Here is a 22,016-nt window from a genome sequence, read left to right on the forward strand (position 1 = left end):
CTTATACTCAGCAATTTAAAGGCAAACATTAATCAAAGCTAGTGTAAAAGTACTGTGGACAAAAAACTGGGATGCAGTGGATAAATCAAATTATTTCAATATGTAAACAGTGCAAAACACAAATAGCCTATTTTGGACGAGAGTTAACTTTGAACAAAGTCTGTGAAAAATTCAAAAGAATTCAAGCACTAGTGAAGCCAAGGACATAGCAGAACCACATGAGAAGTTGAAGTTATCTGTTCCAAGTCATGATTAGACCATAGGACTAAAGAGGAAACCACCATATCGACTTCAAAAATCACAAAACCAACCACAGCTCAATGAAATCTGATCCCAATTTCTTAGCGCTGCAGCTTGTGATGTCAAATTTTTGCCCCATTCATTTTGTGCAACACAACACCTTCCAGAATCATCCTCCAACTTCCTCTGCTTGACCTAGAAACAGGATGAGATGGGCATTTCCTCTGAATAAATTTCTTTCTGCATTGGAATCTATCTGGTTCTCTGATTTCAGTCGATGAAATTAATCACATCTGTTGACGCTAGCTGCTGTCAAATTACTCACTATATCTCCAGCAGTGCAGTTAATTGATATTTCACTTCAATGATCTCTGATACCACGTAATTTGAATTCCCTTTTTTTAAAAACCAGATACAGTTCATTCCATTCTACGAACTATGTACGTTGTGTCTCATTCACCCACGGATATCTTTGTATGGCTCAATACAAAATTTAAAATTATAAAGGGGTTTGATAGGGTAGACGCAGGGAAGATGTTTCCACTTGTGGTTGAGTCCAAAACTAGGGGCCATAAATATAAGATGGTCACTAATGCATCCAATAATGAATTCAAGAGAAACTTCTTTACCCAGAGAGTGGTTAGAATGTGTTTCTTGCTACCACATGGAGTGGTTGAGGCAAATAGCATAGATTAATTTATGGGGAAGCTAGATAAGTGCACGAGGGGCAAAGGAATAGGAGGATATGCTGATAAGGTTAGATGAAAAGGGGTGGGAGGAGGCTAGTGTGGAGCATAAACATCGGCATAGACCTGTTGGGCCAAATGGGCTGTTTCTGTGCTGTAAATTCTGTGCAATTCTGTTTTGCGAATATGAAATTTGAGCCTATCAGCTTTAAAAAGTTTTCATATACGCAGGTACATATGCATGTCAAATGTGACATGATGGACAAAATACATAATAGATGCAACATGTTACATACACAGACAGCTTTGAGATTTAATAAAATTCTGGGAAGTTGACAGTTGGGGGTGGGGGGGTGGGGGGGGAGGAGAGGAGGAGGAGGCGGGTACCTCATTGAGGTATATAAAATATTAAATGGTGTAGACAAAGTAAATTCAGAGTACTTCTTGATGGTAAGCCAGAGAGTAGGACCAAAGAAGATACATTTAAATTATAACATATTAGAACGTCTTTACTCAATGGGTGATAAATGCTTGAAATAATCTGAGGCAGGGCAGTCAAGACAAAAACACCAAGAGGTTTTCCAAATGTTGCAGGCTGCTACAATAGGATTCAGGATACTTGAGGGATGAGCTTTCATGGGCCTAGCCTTTGTCATGCTTGACTTTTCTTTTCATGAACTGAGTTGTGACCACTGCCTATTTCGTATATATAGTTCATAATGATTTAAAAGTAACTCCTTTAATCTGTTGCCAATAACACCCAGAACAAACCAAAACTAATGAAACTATACATATTTGTGAGTCCTCTTATTTTATTGATGTTGTCCTGCATTGATTCGGAATGTGATTTGTAACAGATATAAATATAAAGTAAAGTGATTTATAAGTAGCTGCGTAGAGTTCTATTAATCGTGAGATTCCCTGATGACAAGCCTCACAATAAGAACATAAGAACATAAGAAATAGGAGCAGGAGTAGGCCAATCGGCCCCTCGAGCCTGCTCCGCCATTCAATAAGATCATGGCTGATCTGGTCCTAACCTCAAATCTAAAATCATGTCCAATTTCCTGCCCGCTCCCCGTAACCCCTAATTCCCTTTACTCCTAGGAAACTGTCGATTTCTGTTTTAAATTTATTTAATGATGTAGCTTCCACAGCTTCCTGGGGCAGCAAATTCCACAGACCTACCACCCTCTGAGTGAAGAAGTTTCTCCTCATCTCAGTTTTGAAAGAGCAGCCCCTTATTCTAGGATTATGCCCCCTCGTTCTAGTTTCACCCATCCTTGGGAACATCCTTACCGCATCAACCCGATCAAGCCCCTTCACAATCTTATATGTTTCAATAAGATCGCCTCTCATTCTTCTGAACTCCAATGAGTAGAGTCCCAATCTACTCAACCTCTCCTCATATGTCCGCCCCCTCATCCCCGGGATTAACCGAGTGAACTTTCTTTGCACTGCCTCGAGAGCAAGTATGTCTTTTCTTAAGTATGGACACCAAAACTGTATGCAGTATTCCAGGTGCGGTCTCACTAATACCTTATATAACTGCAGCAATACCTCCCTGTTTTTATATTCTATCCCCCGAGCAATAAAAGCCAACATTCCGTTGGCCTTCTTGATCACCTGCTGCACCTGCATACTAACCTTTTGATTTTCTTGCACTAGGACCCCCAGATCCCTTTGTACTGCAGTACTTTCCAGTTTCTCGCCATTGAGATAATAACTTGCTCTCCGATTTTTCCTGCCAAAGTGCATAACCTCACATTTTCCAACATTGAGGATGGAAATTAACACTTCAATTCAAATGTGTACACTGACAGATTTTAATTTTAAAAATCCCTTGAAAAGATTTGGGCTGAAACCAATACAAAATAGCTATGATAATCATTAAAATCACTCACAGATCTTCTTCAATAGCCAGCATTTGGATTTTGACTTTGATCTTCTCTGCTGCCTCATTAGCAATACTCTCTAGGAGGTGGAAGTCGTTCTGATTGAAGATTTCATTTTCTTCCAGTGGGCCAACAATCTACCAGGGTTAAAAAGTTACAAGTCTGTTACTATTTCAGACATTCACTGAATATTGACCTGCGACATCCTTGAGAAACAAGTTTGCATCTGTTGGAGAGGTAAGAAGCCATATTCGCTTCTCCCGAGAGAATTATGATTTATTCTCCTATCCAGTCCTGAAGAGTATGACTACAATCTTCATAACTGGAGAGAGGAAAAAAAACCTAATAACTGACTACACATAAAAGTTGATAAAGGATTCCTTTCAGCCAATTTTCACCACAGTAAAGAGGGGTATAACTTAAGGTAACTTAATGATGCACACTGGATTCAACAGGATTTGTTACAGGTGTTAAGTATGAAACAATTTAAAATCAAAAATGCTATGCTTAATTGTTAAGCAGAAATTAAATTATTTTCTAGGTATTTATTTTTATTGCTGCAGAGAAGCCCGTCTTTCCAGTGCATTTTGATTTTCTTTCAGGCCAGGTACGAATATTGCCCTACAAGCACTCAATCAGTGCAGCAAATGGGATGAACTTTATGAACATAAGCATGCACCTGTATTGGGCATAGTTAAATTGTATTTGGCAAGTAGGTAAATAGAAAGGGGTGTGGCACTGAAATGTTAAATTTTAAACTTTGGCCTCACACACATTGGGATCAATTTTGAAATGGTGGCAGGTTGGCAGTGGGGGCAGTGAAGGCGCATGTGGCAAACCCGAATAAACAAAACTTACTGTTTCTAACGCGATTGCATCATAATTGATGGTGATTAACGTGCGCTCCAGGTTTTGCGCCCGGTAGCCAGGCTGATTGACAGGCTGGCTGCCATCAGGAGCTGCAATGCTGGGGGGAGGGAGAAGAGGGGGGGGGAAAAGACGGGAAGATCGGGGCTGGGGGTGGGGGGGGGGGGGGGGGGAGGAAGAGGGGATGATCGGGTGGGTGAAGAAGGGGAGATCATGTGGACAACGGGGGGGTGAAGAAGGGGAGATCAGAGAGGGAGACAACGGACATCAGAGCAGGGTGGAACGGTAGGTTGATTTTGTGTTTTAACTTCATGCAATGGTTTTTTATGTAATTTACTTTGTTTCTTTTTGCCTGATTCGGCCCTTCATGCCTGGTTTCTCATCGGACATCATCAGGCGTGAATCAGGAGGTGTGGGAAAGCCGCCCAGACAAGTTAAAAATTGTTCTAACTACCTAAGTAAAGTGGCTTAAGTACTTCGGTATATTTGGCTCTTTGACTGTCATCCGATTTGGGATGCCCGCGCGCACACAGGTGCGTTCGTGGGGAACTCTGAAGTCGGCGGGTTGGAACCGGGCTCTGAACCCGAACGGGATTTCCCTGATTTTCGGAGCCCCCCCCGCACCCGCAATTTCCCGGGAAAATCGAGCCCATTGTGTGTAATGCTGTTTTAATCTCAGTGTCCTTTAATAGTCAATAGTTTAAAAAGTTTCAATTGAAGTTTTATGTTTGCATGAAGAGAACCAAATATTTAAAATGTGCCTGAGTGACAATGTTTTTCTTCTCATTCATTCATTCTTTCTACTTCCGGCGTATCACTTATGTTCCTGTCCTGGATAATTTGTTTTTCTTTCATCCTTCCACATAAATTCAAAGGACTTTTTAAAAATTTAATAATTGCTTTCATTTTTTCTGTTCCAACTTCTACCAATCCTTGCTTCTTTTTTGCTTTTTATTAATTTTTGTTTACCTTTTCCACTTTACTTTAAATTTTCTTTTAAATTCTTCGTAATATCCTTTGCTCCTTTGTTACTGTTTTTATTTCTTGATTTCTGGTTTCTACTTGTTGCACCTGTGTCCTTTCTCTCCATATAACAATGATTAATACACTCTTCACCTTTCTGAGCAGAGCTTTGAGTTTGGCATTACAGACATAAATTGTTGAGCTGGGTGATTTATGTCCTTTAGACACTGGCGTTCCTTTCAAGAGTCAGTTTCTATTGCATTAGCAGGGTCAATTTTAAGGATTACTAAAATTTCTCAGATGCAAATCAAATTTGACACCAGAATCTACATGCTGTAAATAACAGACACAGCATATAGCTCTAACCGCATAAAAAAAGATGCTGGAAATACACAGCAGGTCAATCAGCATCTATGAGCAGAAAATACAGGTTCACACATTTTGGGTGCAGCCCCTTCATCAGTATTCTAACTGCATGGCAGCCTTCACATCTCACATGAGCAGTCAACATGAACTTTCTTCAGCAGGCAAGCCAAATTCTAACTTTTCTTGAACAAATGTCTATTGTAGTTACTGCAAAGGTTAATGTAGGCAGGCGGGTGATAGAAAAACACGGTGTCACTTCAGAATAGGGTGGAGGCTGGAACATTTCCTACAAAATAACAGATTATGGGTGGCAGACTGAGCAAACTAGATTAGCGCAATCAAGCAACACATGAAGTTGTATAACATGGGGTGAACCTGAAGGAGGCTGCTACTCAACGCCAGACGAACCACAAAGAAGGTTGTTTTCTACAACTCCGGATAGGTATCCCGCTTGTGGGTATACAGCTTACTAGTGTCTGTCTACTTGATTGCGTAATAAAGATCCAATTTGACTCATTCTAGTCTCCGAACCTTATATGGACTTCTAGTCCAATGGTTCCTTGCACAGCTCTAATTGAATATGCTAGCAATCTGGTGGGTATAGTGATCCAATGGTATCAGCTGAGAAGTATGCCTATTTTCTCATGATTTGTTGTGAAAGACACTGGTACCACAGGTTAGTGTACCTGCTGGTCCTTTAGAGGATTGCTTTGCTAAAGTTGTAAATATCTGAAGTGTTCAATAAAATCAATTCAGTTAGACAGCATTAGACAAACAGTACATCTAGACATTGGCCCCTTCCAATTCAATATTTTGGGATATACTAAAACTGCAATAATTACATCTAAGTGAAGACACCTGGTCTGAGTATAATGGTCAATGTCACATTTTTTTTAAATGGATACTTTATGCTCATTGAGAAACAAGGACGTGTAAGTGAATATGCAAATTGTTAGCTAATCTTATTCACTTACTCATCTATTCTAACTGATCGCCATTTTCTTCTCATTTTCCTGCAGCTTAAATTTAACATAAAATGTCTGTGATGCTAAAATATGATTGTTTTAAAACCAGACCAATGCATGAGCTTAAAGATCACAACACTACAGCTAACCAAAAGATGATCCAAGTACATTGCTCTTGTTTATAGAAACTGCCTTCAGTTTAGAGTCTGTTGGTTCAAATTTCTGCTTCAAGAGCTTATTTACTGCACTGCTGAAATACAAGTCTTCGAAGTAGAAATATAAACCAGTCAGCAATTTCTCCAAGCAGAAGCAATGTGCGTGGTTAGAACATCATAGCTAAGTGATCAGCTGTTCAGCCAACTGCAATGCTGCATTCTTGGGGCAGAAGGGAGGCATCAGAGGTGATCAGCATTAATGACCCAACTGAATGGCACCTTCATCGCTTGAAATGGTCTACTGATAGTTGAGCCATCTTACCATATCACTTCAAAGGCCTATGCAATTCAATTAAATGATCTGCATAACATGAGAATAAAACAAGTGTTTCAGTTTTCAGTTCTGATGAAGGGTTCCACTGGAAAAGGCAGCCTGACTTTTCTCTGTACAGATGTTGATGGACCTGTTGAGCATTTGCAAACGTTTTCTGTGTTTGACTACAAAAAGGATTTGTGCACTTGAGATTTCATTCGTTTAAGTGGGATAATTATTTATCGGATATTTGTTTATGAGCTGCACTGTGGTTATAAAATATTTAACATAAAATAACACATTATTCTGATCAGCCATTTACATTAGTGAGTGGGAACAGAACCTGGGAAAGAACAGAGACAGAAGCTTTATATTGGGTTGAGTGCCATGCTGGTTCTGCCAGCTCCTGATGTGCCAGTCTTCACAGCAGGCTAAGCAGCTCCCTAAGTAAACTTGTTGGATTCACAAAAGTTAGGCATTAGAAGTCAGTGGTTATAATTTTCTTTTGCTGACCACAATATTTCAACAACTTACATTTACAGAGTGCAGGATGACATCTCAGAGTGCTATACAAAAAGGACAGTGGACACTGAGCTTGGGGAACAATGAGAAACATGGAGAGTTAGGATGGGGAACTGAAAGCATGATTGAAGGGGATCTTGAAAGCAGGGAATAAGGTGGCAAGGTAGAGAAAATTGGGTAGAGAATTTCAGAGGACAGGAGTGTAGTGGTTGAATGACTGTTCACCAATGGTGCAGCAGAGTGGGCGAGGGGTGAGGAACAGTGCAGTGTTAAGAGGTACGGAGGGTGTGTGGAGGAAGGCAAGGCAGGAGGGAATCATTAAGGTAGATCATGGGGCGAGGCCATGGCATAATCTGAACACAAGGACAAGAATTCTGAACTTGACACAATGCGCACAGGGAACCAATGGAAGTTTGGGTCAATGGTGGGAATGGGAGTGTAGGATTTAATGGAGGTGAGAACAGAGACTGCAGCGTTTTTGATGAGTTGAACTTCGTGGGAGGAAGGCCAGAGTTGAAGCAGTCAAGCCCTGAAGTGGTGAAGACACGAATGAGGATTTTGGTTACGGAAAGGGAGAGGTAGGAGTGGAGGAAGAAAGCAGCAATTTTGATACCAGAATGAATGTGGGGAAGGAAGCTAAGCTCAGATTTGAGCAAGACACCGCGATTACGCTCTTTCTAACTCATCTCAGATAGCAGCCTAGGGAGGTTGACGGAATTGAGGCTAGAGGTTGGGAGGTGCTGCTGGGAGCAAAAGGATACCCCAAGTCTGGCAGGCAGACATTCAGGTGGAAAAAGGTTTGCTCATCCAGGTCTTAATATCAAACAGACAATTTGAGAGCTAAATCTGGGTCAATGGAGTGCATGTGAGGTAGAGCTCGATGTCATTGGCATAATCTTGATGATCCATTATTTAGAATGTTAAGCGCAGGTGTGGTATAGTCTGCACACTAAGTACAGACACCAAATTGTCCAAGTGCCAAATAAGAATCTGAACTTGTCTGACTTGACCTCGCAGTGACTTTCTTTTCTACTGAAACCAACAAAATACTTACTCGTCCATTGCTGATGATGGCCCTCTGCCCTCTCTTCAATTTCACTACATCCTTGCAGAAAGAACTATGTGACAAAATGAAATCCAGATTGAGCCTCTCAAACATCTTCTCGAAGCCTGCATTGTCCATACCCTACAGAAAAAAAGGGAGAAAACATGTAAAGCAAAGCATTGGTAAAAAGTAAAATCGAAGGAAATGGTAAACACTAGGTGGAAAATTATTGATCTTCCACGCTCCATTGAACATTAAAGTTAGTTTAAGTAGTTAGTTCCACAAATAGGTCCTCTTTGACACTGCTCACAGATAGTTTGGAGTATGGAGTGCATGTTCCATGTATGTTACCTGTAACTCAGCTGATGTCACCACTGACATCGCTACACTGGTCCCTTGAGAACTCATATGTAAGGGCAGGTTTCAGACCTGTTAGGGAGAGGTCAGATGAAGAGCCCTGTGAAGAAGTTCAGGGACCTCTTGGATGAGGTGCTCGGTGGTTTTCCAAGTGTCATTTAATCTAATTTTCTCTCTGTAATTCTCAACCTTTCTATATTTCTCTCCCTTTCTCTCACACGCTCTGCTTGTTAAGTACCTCATTTCTCTCGGTTACTCTCCTCCGTTTCTCTTTCTGTTATTCACTCCCTGTTTCTGTGAAAGTACCCCTTTCTCTCAGCATTTATTTCTTCATCACACTCTCACCAGTCCTATGTTTGCTTTACTATTTCAGGGGCTTCAGCCAACTGCGTCCTTTCCTATTAGTGATCTATAAATGAATCTACCTCCAGCCATCTCACAACAGAACCAGCAGCGGTTCCAGAAGCAGTGAGCGGCAATGCAGGCAGCCAGTCTCAAATGGACAGCAGAAAGCGCGCAATCAACAGAATGCAGAGCAGCCAGAGATGCCAATAAAGGGTGACGCATTGGAACAATCAGGCTGCGAATGCTACATATACACTCTACACATTAGGGGTGAGCTGAGCCAAGCTGTGCAGTACAAAAATGTGGTTGGGATGGCACTGAAGGGGTAATTACAGTGAAGCAAGTTAACACAGGAATGTGTAATTGACAAAATTGATAAGCGACAAGGGACCGGATTTTGCTGTGAGCGGCGAACGAACGGAGCCCACTGTTCGTTAGATTTGCACTTGCCTATCGACTTTCTATGAGTTTTTGCATGGCAAGTTCTTCTAAATTAGAGAGCCAAAAAGGACAGCGCCCTCTACAGGGCATCTGGGACCTGTGTGAACAGGGCAAGCAGCTGTGTATCTCCTTAACCAATCATATTTTTTTTTATTCGTTCACGGGATGTGGGCGTCGCTGGCAAGGCCGGCATTTATTGCCCATCCCTAATTGCCCTCGAGAAGGTGGTGGTGAGCCGGCTTCTTGAACCGCTGCAGTCCGTGTGGTGACGGTTCTCCCACAGTGCTGTTAGGAAGGGAGTTCCAGGATTTTGACCCAGCGACAATGAAGGAACGGCGATATATTTCCAAGTCGGGATGGTGTGTGACTTGGAGGGGAATGTGCAGGTGGTGATGTTCCCATGCGCCTGCTGCTCTTGTCCTTCTAGGTGGTAGAGGTCGCGGGTTTGGGAGGTGCTGTCGAAGAAGCCTTGGCAAGTTGCTGCAGTGCATCCTGTGGATGGTGCACACTGCAGCCACAGTGCGCCGGTGGTGAAGGGAGTGAAGGTTTATGGTGGTGGATGGGGTGCCAATCAAGCGGGCTGCTTTATCTTGGATGGTGTCGAGCTTCTTGAGTGTTGGTGGAGCTGCACTCATCCAGGCAAGTGGAGAGTATTCCATCACACTCCTGACTTGTGCCTTGTAGATGGTGGAAAGGCTTTGGGGAGTCAGGAGGTGAGTCACTCGCCGCAGAATACCCAGCCTCTGACCTGCTCTTGTAGCCACAGTATTTATATGGCTGGTCCAGTTAAGTTTCTGGTCAATGGTGACCCCCAGGATGTTGATGGTGGGGGATTCGGCGATGGTAATGCCGTTGAATGTCAAGGGGAGGTGGTTAGACTCTCTCTTGTTGGAGATGGTCATTGCCTGGCACTTATCTGGCACGAATGTTACTTGCCACTTATCAGCCCAAGCCTGGATGTTGTCCAGGTCTTGCTGCATGCAGGCTCGGACTGCTTCATTATCTGAGGGGTTGCGAATGGAACTGAACACTGTGCAGTCATCAGCGAACATCCCCATTTCTGACCTTATGATGGAGGGAAGGTCATTGATGAAGCAGCTGAAGATGGTTGGGCCAAGGACACTGCCCTGAGGAACTCCTGCAGCAATGCCCTGGGGCTGAGATGATTGGCCTCCAACAACCACTACCATCTTCCTTTGTGCTAGGTATGACTCCAGCCACTGGAGAGTTTTCCCCCTGATTCCCATTGACTTCAATTTTACTAGGGCTCCTTGGTGCCACACTCGGTCAAATGCTGCCTTGATGTCAAGGGCAGTCACTCTCACCTCACCTCTGGAATTCAGCTCTTTTGTCCATGTTTGGACCAAGGCTGTAATGAGGTCTGGAGCCGAGTGGTCCTGGCGGAACCCAAACTGAGCATCGGTGAGCAGGTTATTGGTGAGTAAGTGCCGCTTGATAGCGCTGTCGACGACACCTTCCATCACTTTGCTGATGATTGAGAGTAGACTGATGGGGCGGTAATTGGCCGGATTGGATTTGTCCTGCTTTTTGTGGACAGGACATACCTGGGCAATTTTCCACATTGTCGGGTAGATGCCAGTGTTGTAGCTGTACTGGAACAGCTTGGCTAGAGGCGCAGCTAGTTCTGGAGCACAAGTCTTCAGCACTACAGCTGGGATGTTGTCGGGGCCCATAGCCTTTGCTGTATCCAGTGCACTCAGCCGTTTCTTGATATCACGTGGAGTGAATCGAATTGGCCGAAGACTGGCTTCTGTGATGGTGGGGATATCGGGAGGAGGCCAAGATGGATCATCCACTCGGCACTTCTGGCTGAAGATGGTTGCAAACGCTTCAGCCTTGTCTTTTGCACTCACGTGCTGGACTCCGCCATCATTGAGAATGGGGATGTTTGCAGAGCCTCCTCCTCCCGTTAGTTGTTTAATTGTCCACCACCATTCACGACTGGATGTGGCAGGACTGCAGAGCTTTGATCTGATCCGTTGGTTGTGGAATTGCTTAGCTCTGTCTATAGCATGTTGCTTCCGCTGTTTAGCATGCATGTAGTCCTGAGTTGTAGCTGCACCAGGTTGGCACCTCATTTTTAGGTACACCTGGTGCTGCTCCTGGCATGCTCTTCTACACTCCTCATTGAACCAGGGTTGATCCCCTGGCTTGTTGGTAATGGTAGAGTGAGGAATATGCCGGGCCATGAGGTTACAGATTGTGCTGGAATACAATTCTGCTGCTGCTGATGGCCCACAGCACCTCATGGATGCCCAGTTTTGAGCTGCTAGATCTGTTCTGAATCTATCCCATTTAGCACGGTGGTAGTGCCACGCAACACGTTGGATGGTGTCCTCAGTGCGAAGACGGGACTTCAGCTCCACGAGGATTGTGCGGTGGTCACTCCTACCAATACGGTCATGGACAGATGCATTTGCGACAGGTAGATTGGTGAGGACGAGGTCAAGTAAGTTTTTCCCTCGTGTTGGTTCGCTCACCACCTGCCGCAGGCCCAGTCTAGCAGCTATGTCCTTCAGGACTCGGCCAGCTCGGTCAGTAGTGGTGCTACCGAGCCACTCTTGGTGATGGACATTGAAGTCCCCCACCCAGAGTACATTTTGTGCCCTTGCTACCCTCAGTGCTTCCTCCAAGTGGTGCTCAACATGGAGGAGGACTGATTCATCAGCTGAGGGAGGACGGTAGGTGGTAATCAGCAGGAGGTTTCCTTGCCCATGTTTGACCTGATGCCATGAGATTTCATGGGGTCCAGAGTCAATGTTGAGGACTCCCAGGGCCACTCCCTCCTGACTGTATATCACTGTACCGCCACCTCTGGTGGGTCTGTCCTGCCGGTGGGACAGGACATACCCATGGATGGTGATGGAAGAGTCTGGGACGTTGGCTGACAGATATGATTCTGTGAGTATGGCTATGTCAGGCTGTTGCTTGACTAGTCTGTGGGACAGCTCTCCCAATTTTGGCACAAGTCCCCAGATGTTAGTAAGGAGGACCTTGCAGGGTCGACTGGGCTTGGTGTTTTGCCGTTGTCGTGACCGGTGCCTCGTGGTCCGATGCCGGGTGGTCCGTCCGGTTTTCTTCTTATTATGACTTTTCGTAGCGAGATTTTACAACTGAGTGGCTTGCTCGGCCATTTCAGAGGGCAATTAAGAATCAACCACATTGCTGTGGGTCTGGAGTCACATATAGGCCAGACCGGGTAAGGGCGGCAGGCTTCCTTCCCTAAAGGACATTAGTGAACCAGATGGGTTTTTACGACAATCCGGTAGTTTCATGGCCATCATTACTGATACTAGTATTTTAATTCCAGATTTTTATTTAATTAATTGAATTTTTAAAATTAATTCATTGAATTTAAATTCGCCAGCTGCCGTGGCGGGATTTGAACTCATGACTCTGGATTTTTAGTCCAGGTCTCTGGATTACTAGCCCAGTAACATAACCACTATGCTACCATACCCCACGATAGATTGAAGCATCCACAGTAACAGTGCAGTCAGAACCAGGAAGTGTAAGTTGGAACAGTGAATTTAATGTCAAATAAGGTACAGAAAGCGAAATAAAGAGGGTCAGAAAGACTGAATTAAGAGACAGAGACAAAAGAGACAGAACGAAAAATGAAAAATGTATTTAATTTTTTTGAAATGTCAAACTATGAGACTCCACACTTGTAAATGTTACTTTTCAGTGCCAAAGAAGTTGTTTGGCAGCCATTAAAACGTACCACACCGTTAAAAGGGTACTTAGACTTGAAATGACTTGACTTAACTTTTATTGGCGAGATTAGTCCATGACTGTCAGGTAAGTACAGGAACTTCACGCTGTTCAATGTACTTGAATGATGAGTGAGGCAGCAAAATGCCGTATTCAAGCAGCCTTTGGAGGAACATTGCATCTCGTACAACGACTTCCGGATTTCCATGTTTAACTGCGCAAGTGCGGTCGCCGGAAGTTGCTGTCTGATTTGCACATAAGTAATGGTGAGCGTTGTTCGCCTCACCATTAATTTTATAGCAAAATCTGGCCCAAGATTTTTAATATATGTAATGTTTGGAAAATTAACTTCACGAAACATGTACATTTTTTACAGAATGGGGCAGAAATTGCTTGGAAAAGAACGGTCACCGTTGTTAGTGATGAAATGGAGGAGCAAGTTCCAGCGTTCGCACATGCGCAGTGAAACTCGGAAGTCTGGAACTTGCTCCTGCTGGTTCACTGGCGAAAAAGCAGCTTCAAATTAAAGGTACATCACCAGCTGCAATCAGTGAAATCATTGAAAAAGCGCCAACTTGTTCGTCGGCCTAGCTGGAAAGTAAGTAATATCGTCACAAAACAGGTACACTTAAAAATACAGGTTTAAACTAAGTTTTAAAAGCATGGTAAGTCTTAATGAATGTTGAACAACTAAAAATTAACTTTTAAAAATGTGGAGTCTCATTACTCATTATTTTAATAGTTTTTGATCATGAAAAAAATCTCAAAATTAAAGAAGTTTTTGTTCACTTTTTCCTTCTGTCTCTTTAATTCAATTATTTCTTACCCTCTTTTTTTCGCTGTCTATAATTGTTTTTACATTGATTTTGATGTTGTACCTTTCACTTCCTGGTTTTAACATTGAAAGCCTGCAGAGACAGTTTCGCAGCTTATCAAAAATGCTGCAATCTGATGGTTTGAGGGGAGAGTGTGATCCTCTCGCTTCTCCCATGGGTCCTAGCTTCGCTGGAGCTAATGCTGAGCTCTTCTCTACTTCCTATTCGAGGAAGTACCTGAAGTAAAAACCGCGCTAAGTTCGTTAATTTAAAACGATGGAGCAGCGGTAACCGTTACTTCGCCCTCCGAGCAATTTCTGCCCCAATAAGAAAGCCCTTCAGTCCTCAAATAAAAGGATTTACAACAAAATCATGTTGTACAGTGATAATCTGGGATCGGCAAAAATTGCTAACTTCTGGATGCCAATATTAATTCACCTTATTTCTGGTTTAGTTTATGCTGGCATTCTCCAATTTTCTGTCACAGCATGGGATTCCAGCATTAACCAAACCAGGAACAAAAGTACTAGTCCATTTTTTTTGTCAAGAACATGCATAAGAAGTACACCTATTATACACCGATCATACTGCATCTGTTAAAAATTCATACCATCTTAAAATAACTAACGCCCACAGAGCTTGGATTTGATGTCCAAGTTAGCATGAAAGTTGCATTATAAACATCACAGTTCAATGGAAGTTAGAAACTGTGGCGATAATCTTAAATTGTAGATTTTAGCTGCATCTCCAATGGCAGTGCTGCCTGTACCTTACAGCTAAATGGTGCACACCTATTCTGAGCCATTCAGCAATGGAAGACCTGTAGGAACATGGCAGCACCACAGTAAAACAGCACACTCAGAGTAAACTGTCTCTCCACAGGGAGAGCCATGCCTATGTGTCAGCTGCTGGCAACTGAGCAATATAAATGGGCAATTAGATGTACTACTCTTAGTGAAATGACAGCTTATAGAATGCCCTTATTTTTGAACCACAGAACAGTTTCTCAAATAAAATCATACATCCAAAAGCACATTGCCAACATTTTCCGTTCAGGTTCATCGACTGAACCCAATGGAAAGGCAACACTAACCTGATACATACAACCGAGAAACATCACTTACTCCGACAGCAAATTCCATGATGTCTGCCCCCTCAGCCAGTGCCTTTGCCGTCTCTTCTTTTGCCAGCTTAGTGATGAAGTTCTTGGCATTGTTAACGTTTTGTGTGTTAAGCGTGGCCCAGATGGCTCTGGCAATAACCGTGTTCTCTTTGGTGGGTTCTCTGCTTGGATTGTTTATCAGGCCGATCCTCAAGTTATTGCTGGATTTCTGCAGAGCAACGCACAAATAGGTTTGCAGAAGTAACGTAATTAGGTTTGCCACAGTACAGATAAAGTTGTCTACTTTAAAAGAAAGCTAAAAACTTCAGTTCCAGAGATGTTGCATATATTTTAATAATTTATCTTTAAATCAAAAAACCTAGGTGAAGCACTGAGGACCACAGTGCAGAGCACCACCAGGGTTGAAAAGAGATGAGATAAATTAAGTAATGTTGGTGGGTGATGCCAAGATTTGGTTTTAAATGCCTTCAGATTGTAGTAGGAAGGGTAAACCTAAAGAGGTTATAGAGGTTAAGGAATTGCACTTTTGAGCTCCTGGGAAATAACACATTAGAGTAAAAGGTAGTGAAATGAATCTCCATTTCAGTGAGGACACAACGTCTCTCAGCTGTAGAATGCAAAGATCTCAATTCCCAGCCTTCAGTTGATTAATAGAAAGCAGGATTTACAACACAAGTTGGCAATCCAACCTCTCTTTTCACCCAAAAGGTAGAATCTTATTCTATTTCCATTATATACTCTGCAGTGGCCGATTTATTGTCAAATAAATGTTATCAACTGCAACAGCAAGCCAAGGGAACTCAGTATTTATCACAATTTCGTACACAATGAGTCCTCAAACTCAGCTATATGCCAGAGAGAAGCACTGAGCCAAAACCTTGTATTTCCTAATCGTGGGGGAAATTAGAGAGCAAACAATATCTGTACAAAGTGCTTTCATTACATATAGAACAATATGAGATGGAAAGGGGTGAAACACAAAAGCAACAAGGCCATAATTTACAAACATACGTACAATCCTAAATTACAACAGGATGTCCCCAACAAAGCAGAGAACGAATTGATTGACCATGTGTTATTCTGAACAATGCACATATGATCTATTTCAGCACCCAGACCCCACCCCTCATTTCTCCGGAGACAAATGGCCACTCATTATAGCAGAGGAAGTGAGCTACACAGGTGCACATATCAACAAAGAGCAACATGTATATAATGCACCTGGTACAGAAAATAACAAGCATACAACATCAAATAAACAACACTTCCAGAAATAAATCCTGCAGTTCAGACATACAGACGTTCAACTTACAACATACAACTTACAATGTATCACAGAAAAGAGTGAAAAAGTAACTTCGCTTCCCCCATCTTTTCTCAGAAATGTTCTCCTTTCCTCTCCTAAATACATTGACTAGGATAGGGTGTTATTGGTGCCAGTTAGCTTCCTTTAAATTGGTCCAAGTAGCTGCTTTTCAGTAACAGCAGCCGATTTGACTTGAGGGAGCATCACAGCTGCGTCTGATCGTATTCTCACCTGATATCCACATGCATGAACTTCCAGTAGTGCCGTTAGGTAACGATCAGGAGCAGAACACTAGCCAGTTATCCCTCCAAAACACGACAGCACTGGAGCCAATTGCAGCAGCCCTTTCGACTGAGATCTGCAAACTGGAGATCAAACTTGGGACCGTCTTGGTCTGAGGTTCTCAGCTGCTCACTGGATAAACTTGCAGAGTCATCCAGCAAGGTGGGGGGTGGAGAAGGGGAGTACGTTACTGGTTTTAGTTGTAATATCTTACCAGATGTTTAAGGGATTCATACAGTAACTGCCTTCCCGAAGAGTCATCAAAATCTCCAACGATCCAGAATGTAAGTGGACGAATATACTTATCGTCTATAAAACCAGAGGAGGAAAAGAAAGTGAACAATATGCATTTCGCTACTTTTAAAACTTAATTTTCAGTTCTCATCAGATATTCCCTAATGCACAATACCAATCCCATGCCACAAGAGGTATTAATTCTGTTCATATCCAACCAGCCAGAGGGGCACAAGAAAAAGATAACATTAATTGTGTGGGTATTACCCTTGTGATGAGACAACTAAAAGCCAATTGTATCGCAGCTACTGTACACATTGCGTTGCTGCTGTTAGGGGTCATGTAACTTGGTGGTAAATGCTCTTGCCCAATTGAAAAAAAATCGTAGTGGGACTAGTGATCAGAATGTCAAATTTAACCTGACCCTCCAGTGGGTGGAACCTCAAATCTTGGAGCAACTAGCATTACATACATTCAACTGCTGGAATGATACACATGCTGTAGAGAATAATAAAGCCAGAGGGGTAAATTTTCAAGGGGAGCCGGGATAGGGATTCCTGTTGGGAAACCAGGAATTACAGGTTTCCTGGACATCCTTAAGTTTTTTGAGGTAAGGACGTCGATAGTTATTTTTTTGTAGGTTTCTCGCACGACAAGCCAGCCAGATTGACACCCTGGCCATCAGTCAGACGGGAGAACAGCCAGGGAGCAGATGCCAGCAGGGGGGGTCGGACACGGGGGGGGGGGGGGGGGGGGGGAGAGAGGGAAGGGGGTCGGACACGGGGGGGAGGGAGGGGGGTCGGACACGGGGGGGGGGGGGGGGGGAGGGAGGGGGGTCGGAGGGGGGTCGGACACGGGGTGGGGGGGGGAAGGGGGTCGGACACGGGGTGGGGGGGGGAAGGGGGTCGGACACGGGGTGGGGGGGGGAAGGGGGTCGGACACGGGGTGGGGGAAGGGGGTCGGACACGGGGTGGGGGAAGGGGGTCGGACACGGGGTGGGGGAAGGGGGTCGGACACGGGGTGGGGGAAGGGGGTCGGACACGGGGTGGGGGAAGGGGGTCGGACACGGGGTGGGGGAAGGGGGTCGGACACGGGGTGGGGGAAGGGGGTCGGACACGGGGTGGGGGAAGGGGGTCGGACACGGGGTGGGGGAAGGGGGTCGGACACGGGGTGGGGGAAGGGGGTCGGACACGGGGTGGGGGAAGGGGGTCGGACACGGGGTGGGGGAAGGGGGTCGGACACGGGGTGGGGGAAGGGGGTCGGACACGGGGTGGGGGAAGGGGGTCGGACACGGGGTGGGGGAAGGGGGTCGGACACGGGGTGGGGGAAGGGGGTCGGACACGGGGTGGGGGAAGGGGGTCGGACACGGGGTGGGGGAAGGGGGTCGGACACGGGGTGGGGGAAGGGGGTCGGACACGGGGGGGGGGAGGGGGTCGGACGGGGGGGGGGGGAGGGGGTCGGACACGGGGGGGGAGGGGGTCGAACACGGGGGGGGGAGGGGGTCGGACACGGGGGGGGGGAGGGGGTCGGACACGGGGGGGGGGAGGGGGTCGGACACGGGGGGGGAGGGGGTCGGACACGGGGGGGAGGGGGTCGGACACGGGGGGGAGGGGGTCGGACACGGGGGGGAGGGGGTCGGACACGGGGGGGGAGGGGGGAGGGGGTCGGACACGGGGGGGGGGAAGGGGGTAGGGGGTCGGACACGGGGGGGGGGGGAGGGGGTCGGACACGGGGGGGGAGGGGGTCGGACACGGGGGGGGAGGGGGGAGGGGGTCGGACAGGGGGGGGGGGGGAAGGGGGTCGGACACGGGGGGGGGAGGGGGTAGGGGGTCGGACACGGGGGGGGGGGGGGGGGGAAGGGGGTCGGACACGGGGGGGGGGGGGGGGAAGGGGGTCGGACACGGGGGGGGGGGGAAGGGGGTCGGACACGGGGGGGGAGAAGGGGGTCGGGACACGGGGGGGGAGAAGGGGGTCGGGACACGGGGGGGGAGAAGGGGGTCGGGACACGGGGGGGGAGAAGGGGGTCGGGACACGGGGGGGGAGAAGGGGGTCGGGACACGGGGGGGGAGAAGGGGGTCGGGACACGGGGGGGGAGAAGGGGGTCGGGACACGGGGGGGGAGAAGGGGGTCGGGACACGGGGGGGGAGAAGGTGGTCGGGACACGGGGGGGGAGAAGGGGGTCGGGACACGGGGGGGGAGAAGGGGGTCGGGACACGGGGGGGGAGAAGGGGGTCGGGACACGGGGGGGGAGAAGGGGGTCGGGACACGGGGGGGGAGAAGGGGGTCGGGACACGGGGGGGGAGAAGGGGGTCGGGACACGGGAGGGGGGGGAAGGGGGTCGGACACGGGGGAGGGGGGAAGGGGGTCGGACACGGGGGAGGGGGGAAGGGGGTCGGACACGGGGGGGGGGGGGGGGGGGGGAGTGGAGGAGGAGGAGGAGGTCCGTCATTGGGGGGGGAGGAAGAGGAGGAGGAGGAGGAGGAGGTCCGTCATTGGGGGGGGAGGAAGAGGGGGAGGAGGGGGGGGGTAGAGGAGGAGGAGGAGGAGGGGATCCGACATTGGGGGGGGGGGGTGGGGGGAAGAGGAGGAGGAGGGGGTCCGACATTGGGGGGGGGGGGGTGGGGGGATGAGGAGGAGGAGGAAGAGGTCCGATATTGGGGGGGGGGGGGGGGAGGAGGAGGGGGTCCAACATTGGGGGGGGGGGGGGGGAGGAGGAGGGGGTCCAACATTGGGGGGGGGGGGGAGGAGGAGGAGGAGGAGGAGGTCCGATATTGGGGGGGGGGGGGCGGGGAGGAGGAGGAGGATGGGGTCCGACATTGGGGGGGGGGGGGAGGAGGAGGAGGGGGTCCGACATTTGGCGGGGGGGGGGGGGGGGAGGAGGAGGAGGAGGACCGACATTGGTGGGGGAGGAAGAGGAGGAGGAGGATGTCCGACACTGGGGGGGAAGAGGAGGAGGAGGTAGAGGAGGAGGAGGAGGAGGAGGGGATCCGACATTGGGGGGGGTGGGGGGAAGAGGAGGAGGAGGAGGGGGTCCGACATTGGGGGGGGGGGGGGGGAGGAGGAGGAGGAGGAGGAGGGGGTCCGACATTGGGGGGGGAGGAGGAGGAGGAGGAGGAGGGGGTCCGACATTGGGGGGGGAGGGGGGGGGGAGGAGGAGGAGGAGGAGGAGGAGGGGGTCCGACATTGGGGGGGGAGGGGGGGGAGGAGGAGGAGGAGGAGGAGGAGGAGGAGGGGGTCCGACATTGGGGGGGTGGGGGGAGAAGGAGGAGGAGGGGGTCCGACATTGGGGGGGTGGGGGGAGAAGGAGGAGGAGGAGGAGGAGGAGCACCGACATTGGTAGGGGGGGGAGAAGGGGGTCCGACATTGGGGGGGGGGGCGGGGAGGAGGAGGAGTATGGGGTCAGACATTGGTGGGGGGGGGGGGGGGGGAGGAGGAGGAGGGGGTCTGACATTGGGGGGGGGGGGCGGGGTGGAGGAGGAGGATGGGGTCCGACATTGGGGGGGGCGGGGAGGAGGAGGAGGTGGAGGAGCAGGGGGTCCGACATTGGGGGGGGGCGGGGAGGAGGAGGAGGAGGAGGAGGAGGAGCAGGGGGTCCGACATTGGGGGGGGGCGGGGAGGAGGAGGAGGAGGGGGTCCGACATTGGGGGGGGGGGGGGGGGGGAGGAGGAGGAGGAGGAGGAGGAGGAGGTCCGACATTGGGGAGGGGGGGGGGGGGGAGGAGGAGGTCCGACTTTGGGGGGGGGAGGAGGAGGAGGTCCGACATTGGGGGGGGGGGGGTTTGGGGGGAGGAGGAGGAGGAGGAGGAGGAGGTCCGACATTGGGGAGGGGGGGGGGGGGGAGGAGGAGGTCCGACTTTGGGGGGGGGAGGAGGAGGAGGTCCGACACTGGGGGGGGGGGTGGGGGGGAGGAGGAGGAGGAGGTCCGACATTGGGGAGGGGGGGGGGGGGGGGGGAGGAGGAGGAGTAGGTTGTGACCGACATTTGTGGGGGGGTGGGGAGGAGGACGGACATTGCGGGGGGAGGAGGAGGAGGAGGAGGAGGAGGAGGGGGTCCGACACTGGGGGGGGTCGGGGGGGGGGGGGGGAGTAAGAGGAGAGGAGGGGGAGGAGGAGGGGGTCCGACAGTGGGGGAGGGAGGAGGAGGAGGGAGCAGGGTGTCCGACATTGGGGGAGGGAGGAGGAGGAGGATGGGGTCCGACATGGGGTGGGGGGGGGGGAGGAGGAGGTACGACATTGGGGGGGGGGGGGAAGGAGGAGGTGGAGGTCCGACATTGGGGAGGGGGGGGGAGGAGGAGGATGTCCGACATTGGGGGGGGGGGGGGAGGAGGAGGATGTCCGACATTGGGGGGGGGGGGGGGGGGGGAGGAGGAGGAGGAGGTCCGACATTGGGGGGGGGAGGGGTGGGGGGGAGGAGGAGGAGGAGGTCCGACATTGGGGGGGGGTGGGGGGGAGGAGGAGGAGGAGGAGGTCCGACATTGGGGGGGGGGGTGGGGGGGAGGAGGAGGAGGAGGTCCGACATTGGGGGGGGGTGGGGGGGAGGAGGAGGAGGAGGTCCGACATTGGGGGGGGGGGGTGGGGGGGGAGGAGGAGGAGGAGGTCCGACATTGGGGAGGGGGGGGGGGAGGAGGAGGAGGAGTAGGTTGTGACCGACATTTGTGGGGGGGGGGGGGGAGGAGGAGGACGGACATTGCGGGGGGGAGGAGGAGAAGGAGGAGGAGGGGGTCCGACATTGTCGGGGGGGTGGGGGTGAGGAGGAGGAGGTCCGACACTGCGGAGGGGGGGGGGGGGGAGGAGGAGGAGGAGGTGGATCCGACATGGGTGGGGGGGGGGGGGGAGGAGGAGGAGGAGGTGGATCCGACATGGGTGGGGGGGGGGGGGGGCGGAGGAGGAGGAGGAGGAGGAGGAGGAGGTGGATCCGACATGGGTGGGGGGGGGGGGGGGAGGAGGAGGATGGGGTCCGACATTTGGGGGGGGGATGGAGGACGGACATTTGCGGGGGTGGGGGGGGAGGAGGATGAGGAGGAGGGGGTTCGACATTGGGGGGGGGGGGAGGGGAGGAGGAGGAGGTCCGACATTGGGGGGGGGGGGGGGGGGAAGGAGGAGGAGGAGGAGGAGGAGGAGGTCCGACATTGGAGGGGGGGGGGGGGGGAGGAAGAGGTCCGACATTGGTGGGGGGAGGAGGAGGAGGAGGACAAGGAGGTCCGACATTGGGGGGGGGGGGGGGGGAGGAGGAGGATGGCGTCCGACATTGGGGGGGGGTGGGGGGGGAGAGAGGAGGAGCAGGAGGTGGGGGTCCGACATTGGGGGGGGAGGAAGGGGAGGTCCGACATTGGGGGGGGGGGGGGGGGGGGGGAGGAAGAGGA

General features: G+C 49.6%; 1 protein-coding gene across 2 annotated transcripts in view; it reads right to left on the bottom strand.

Moving 5' to 3' along the window:
- The window catches only part of uggt1 (UDP-glucose glycoprotein glucosyltransferase 1), a 124,210-nt gene that overhangs the window by 55,735 nt on the left and 46,459 nt on the right, over nt 1-22,016 (bottom strand). For both annotated transcript variants that reach the window (XM_067995512.1, XM_067995511.1), the window contains 4 exons: nt 16,636-16,730; nt 14,835-15,041; nt 8,027-8,158; nt 2,831-2,958 (listed from right to left, as the gene is read on the bottom strand). In XM_067995512.1, coding sequence (XP_067851613.1) covers nt 2,831-2,958; nt 8,027-8,158; nt 14,835-15,041; nt 16,636-16,730 — 562 coding nt within the window. The remainder of the gene's footprint in view (nt 1-2,830; nt 2,959-8,026; nt 8,159-14,834; nt 15,042-16,635; nt 16,731-22,016) is intronic.

The sequence above is a fragment of the Heptranchias perlo genome, chromosome 13, assembly GCF_035084215.1.
Source record: "Heptranchias perlo isolate sHepPer1 chromosome 13, sHepPer1.hap1, whole genome shotgun sequence".
In the NCBI taxonomy this organism is placed as follows: Eukaryota; Metazoa; Chordata; class Chondrichthyes; order Hexanchiformes; family Hexanchidae; genus Heptranchias; species Heptranchias perlo.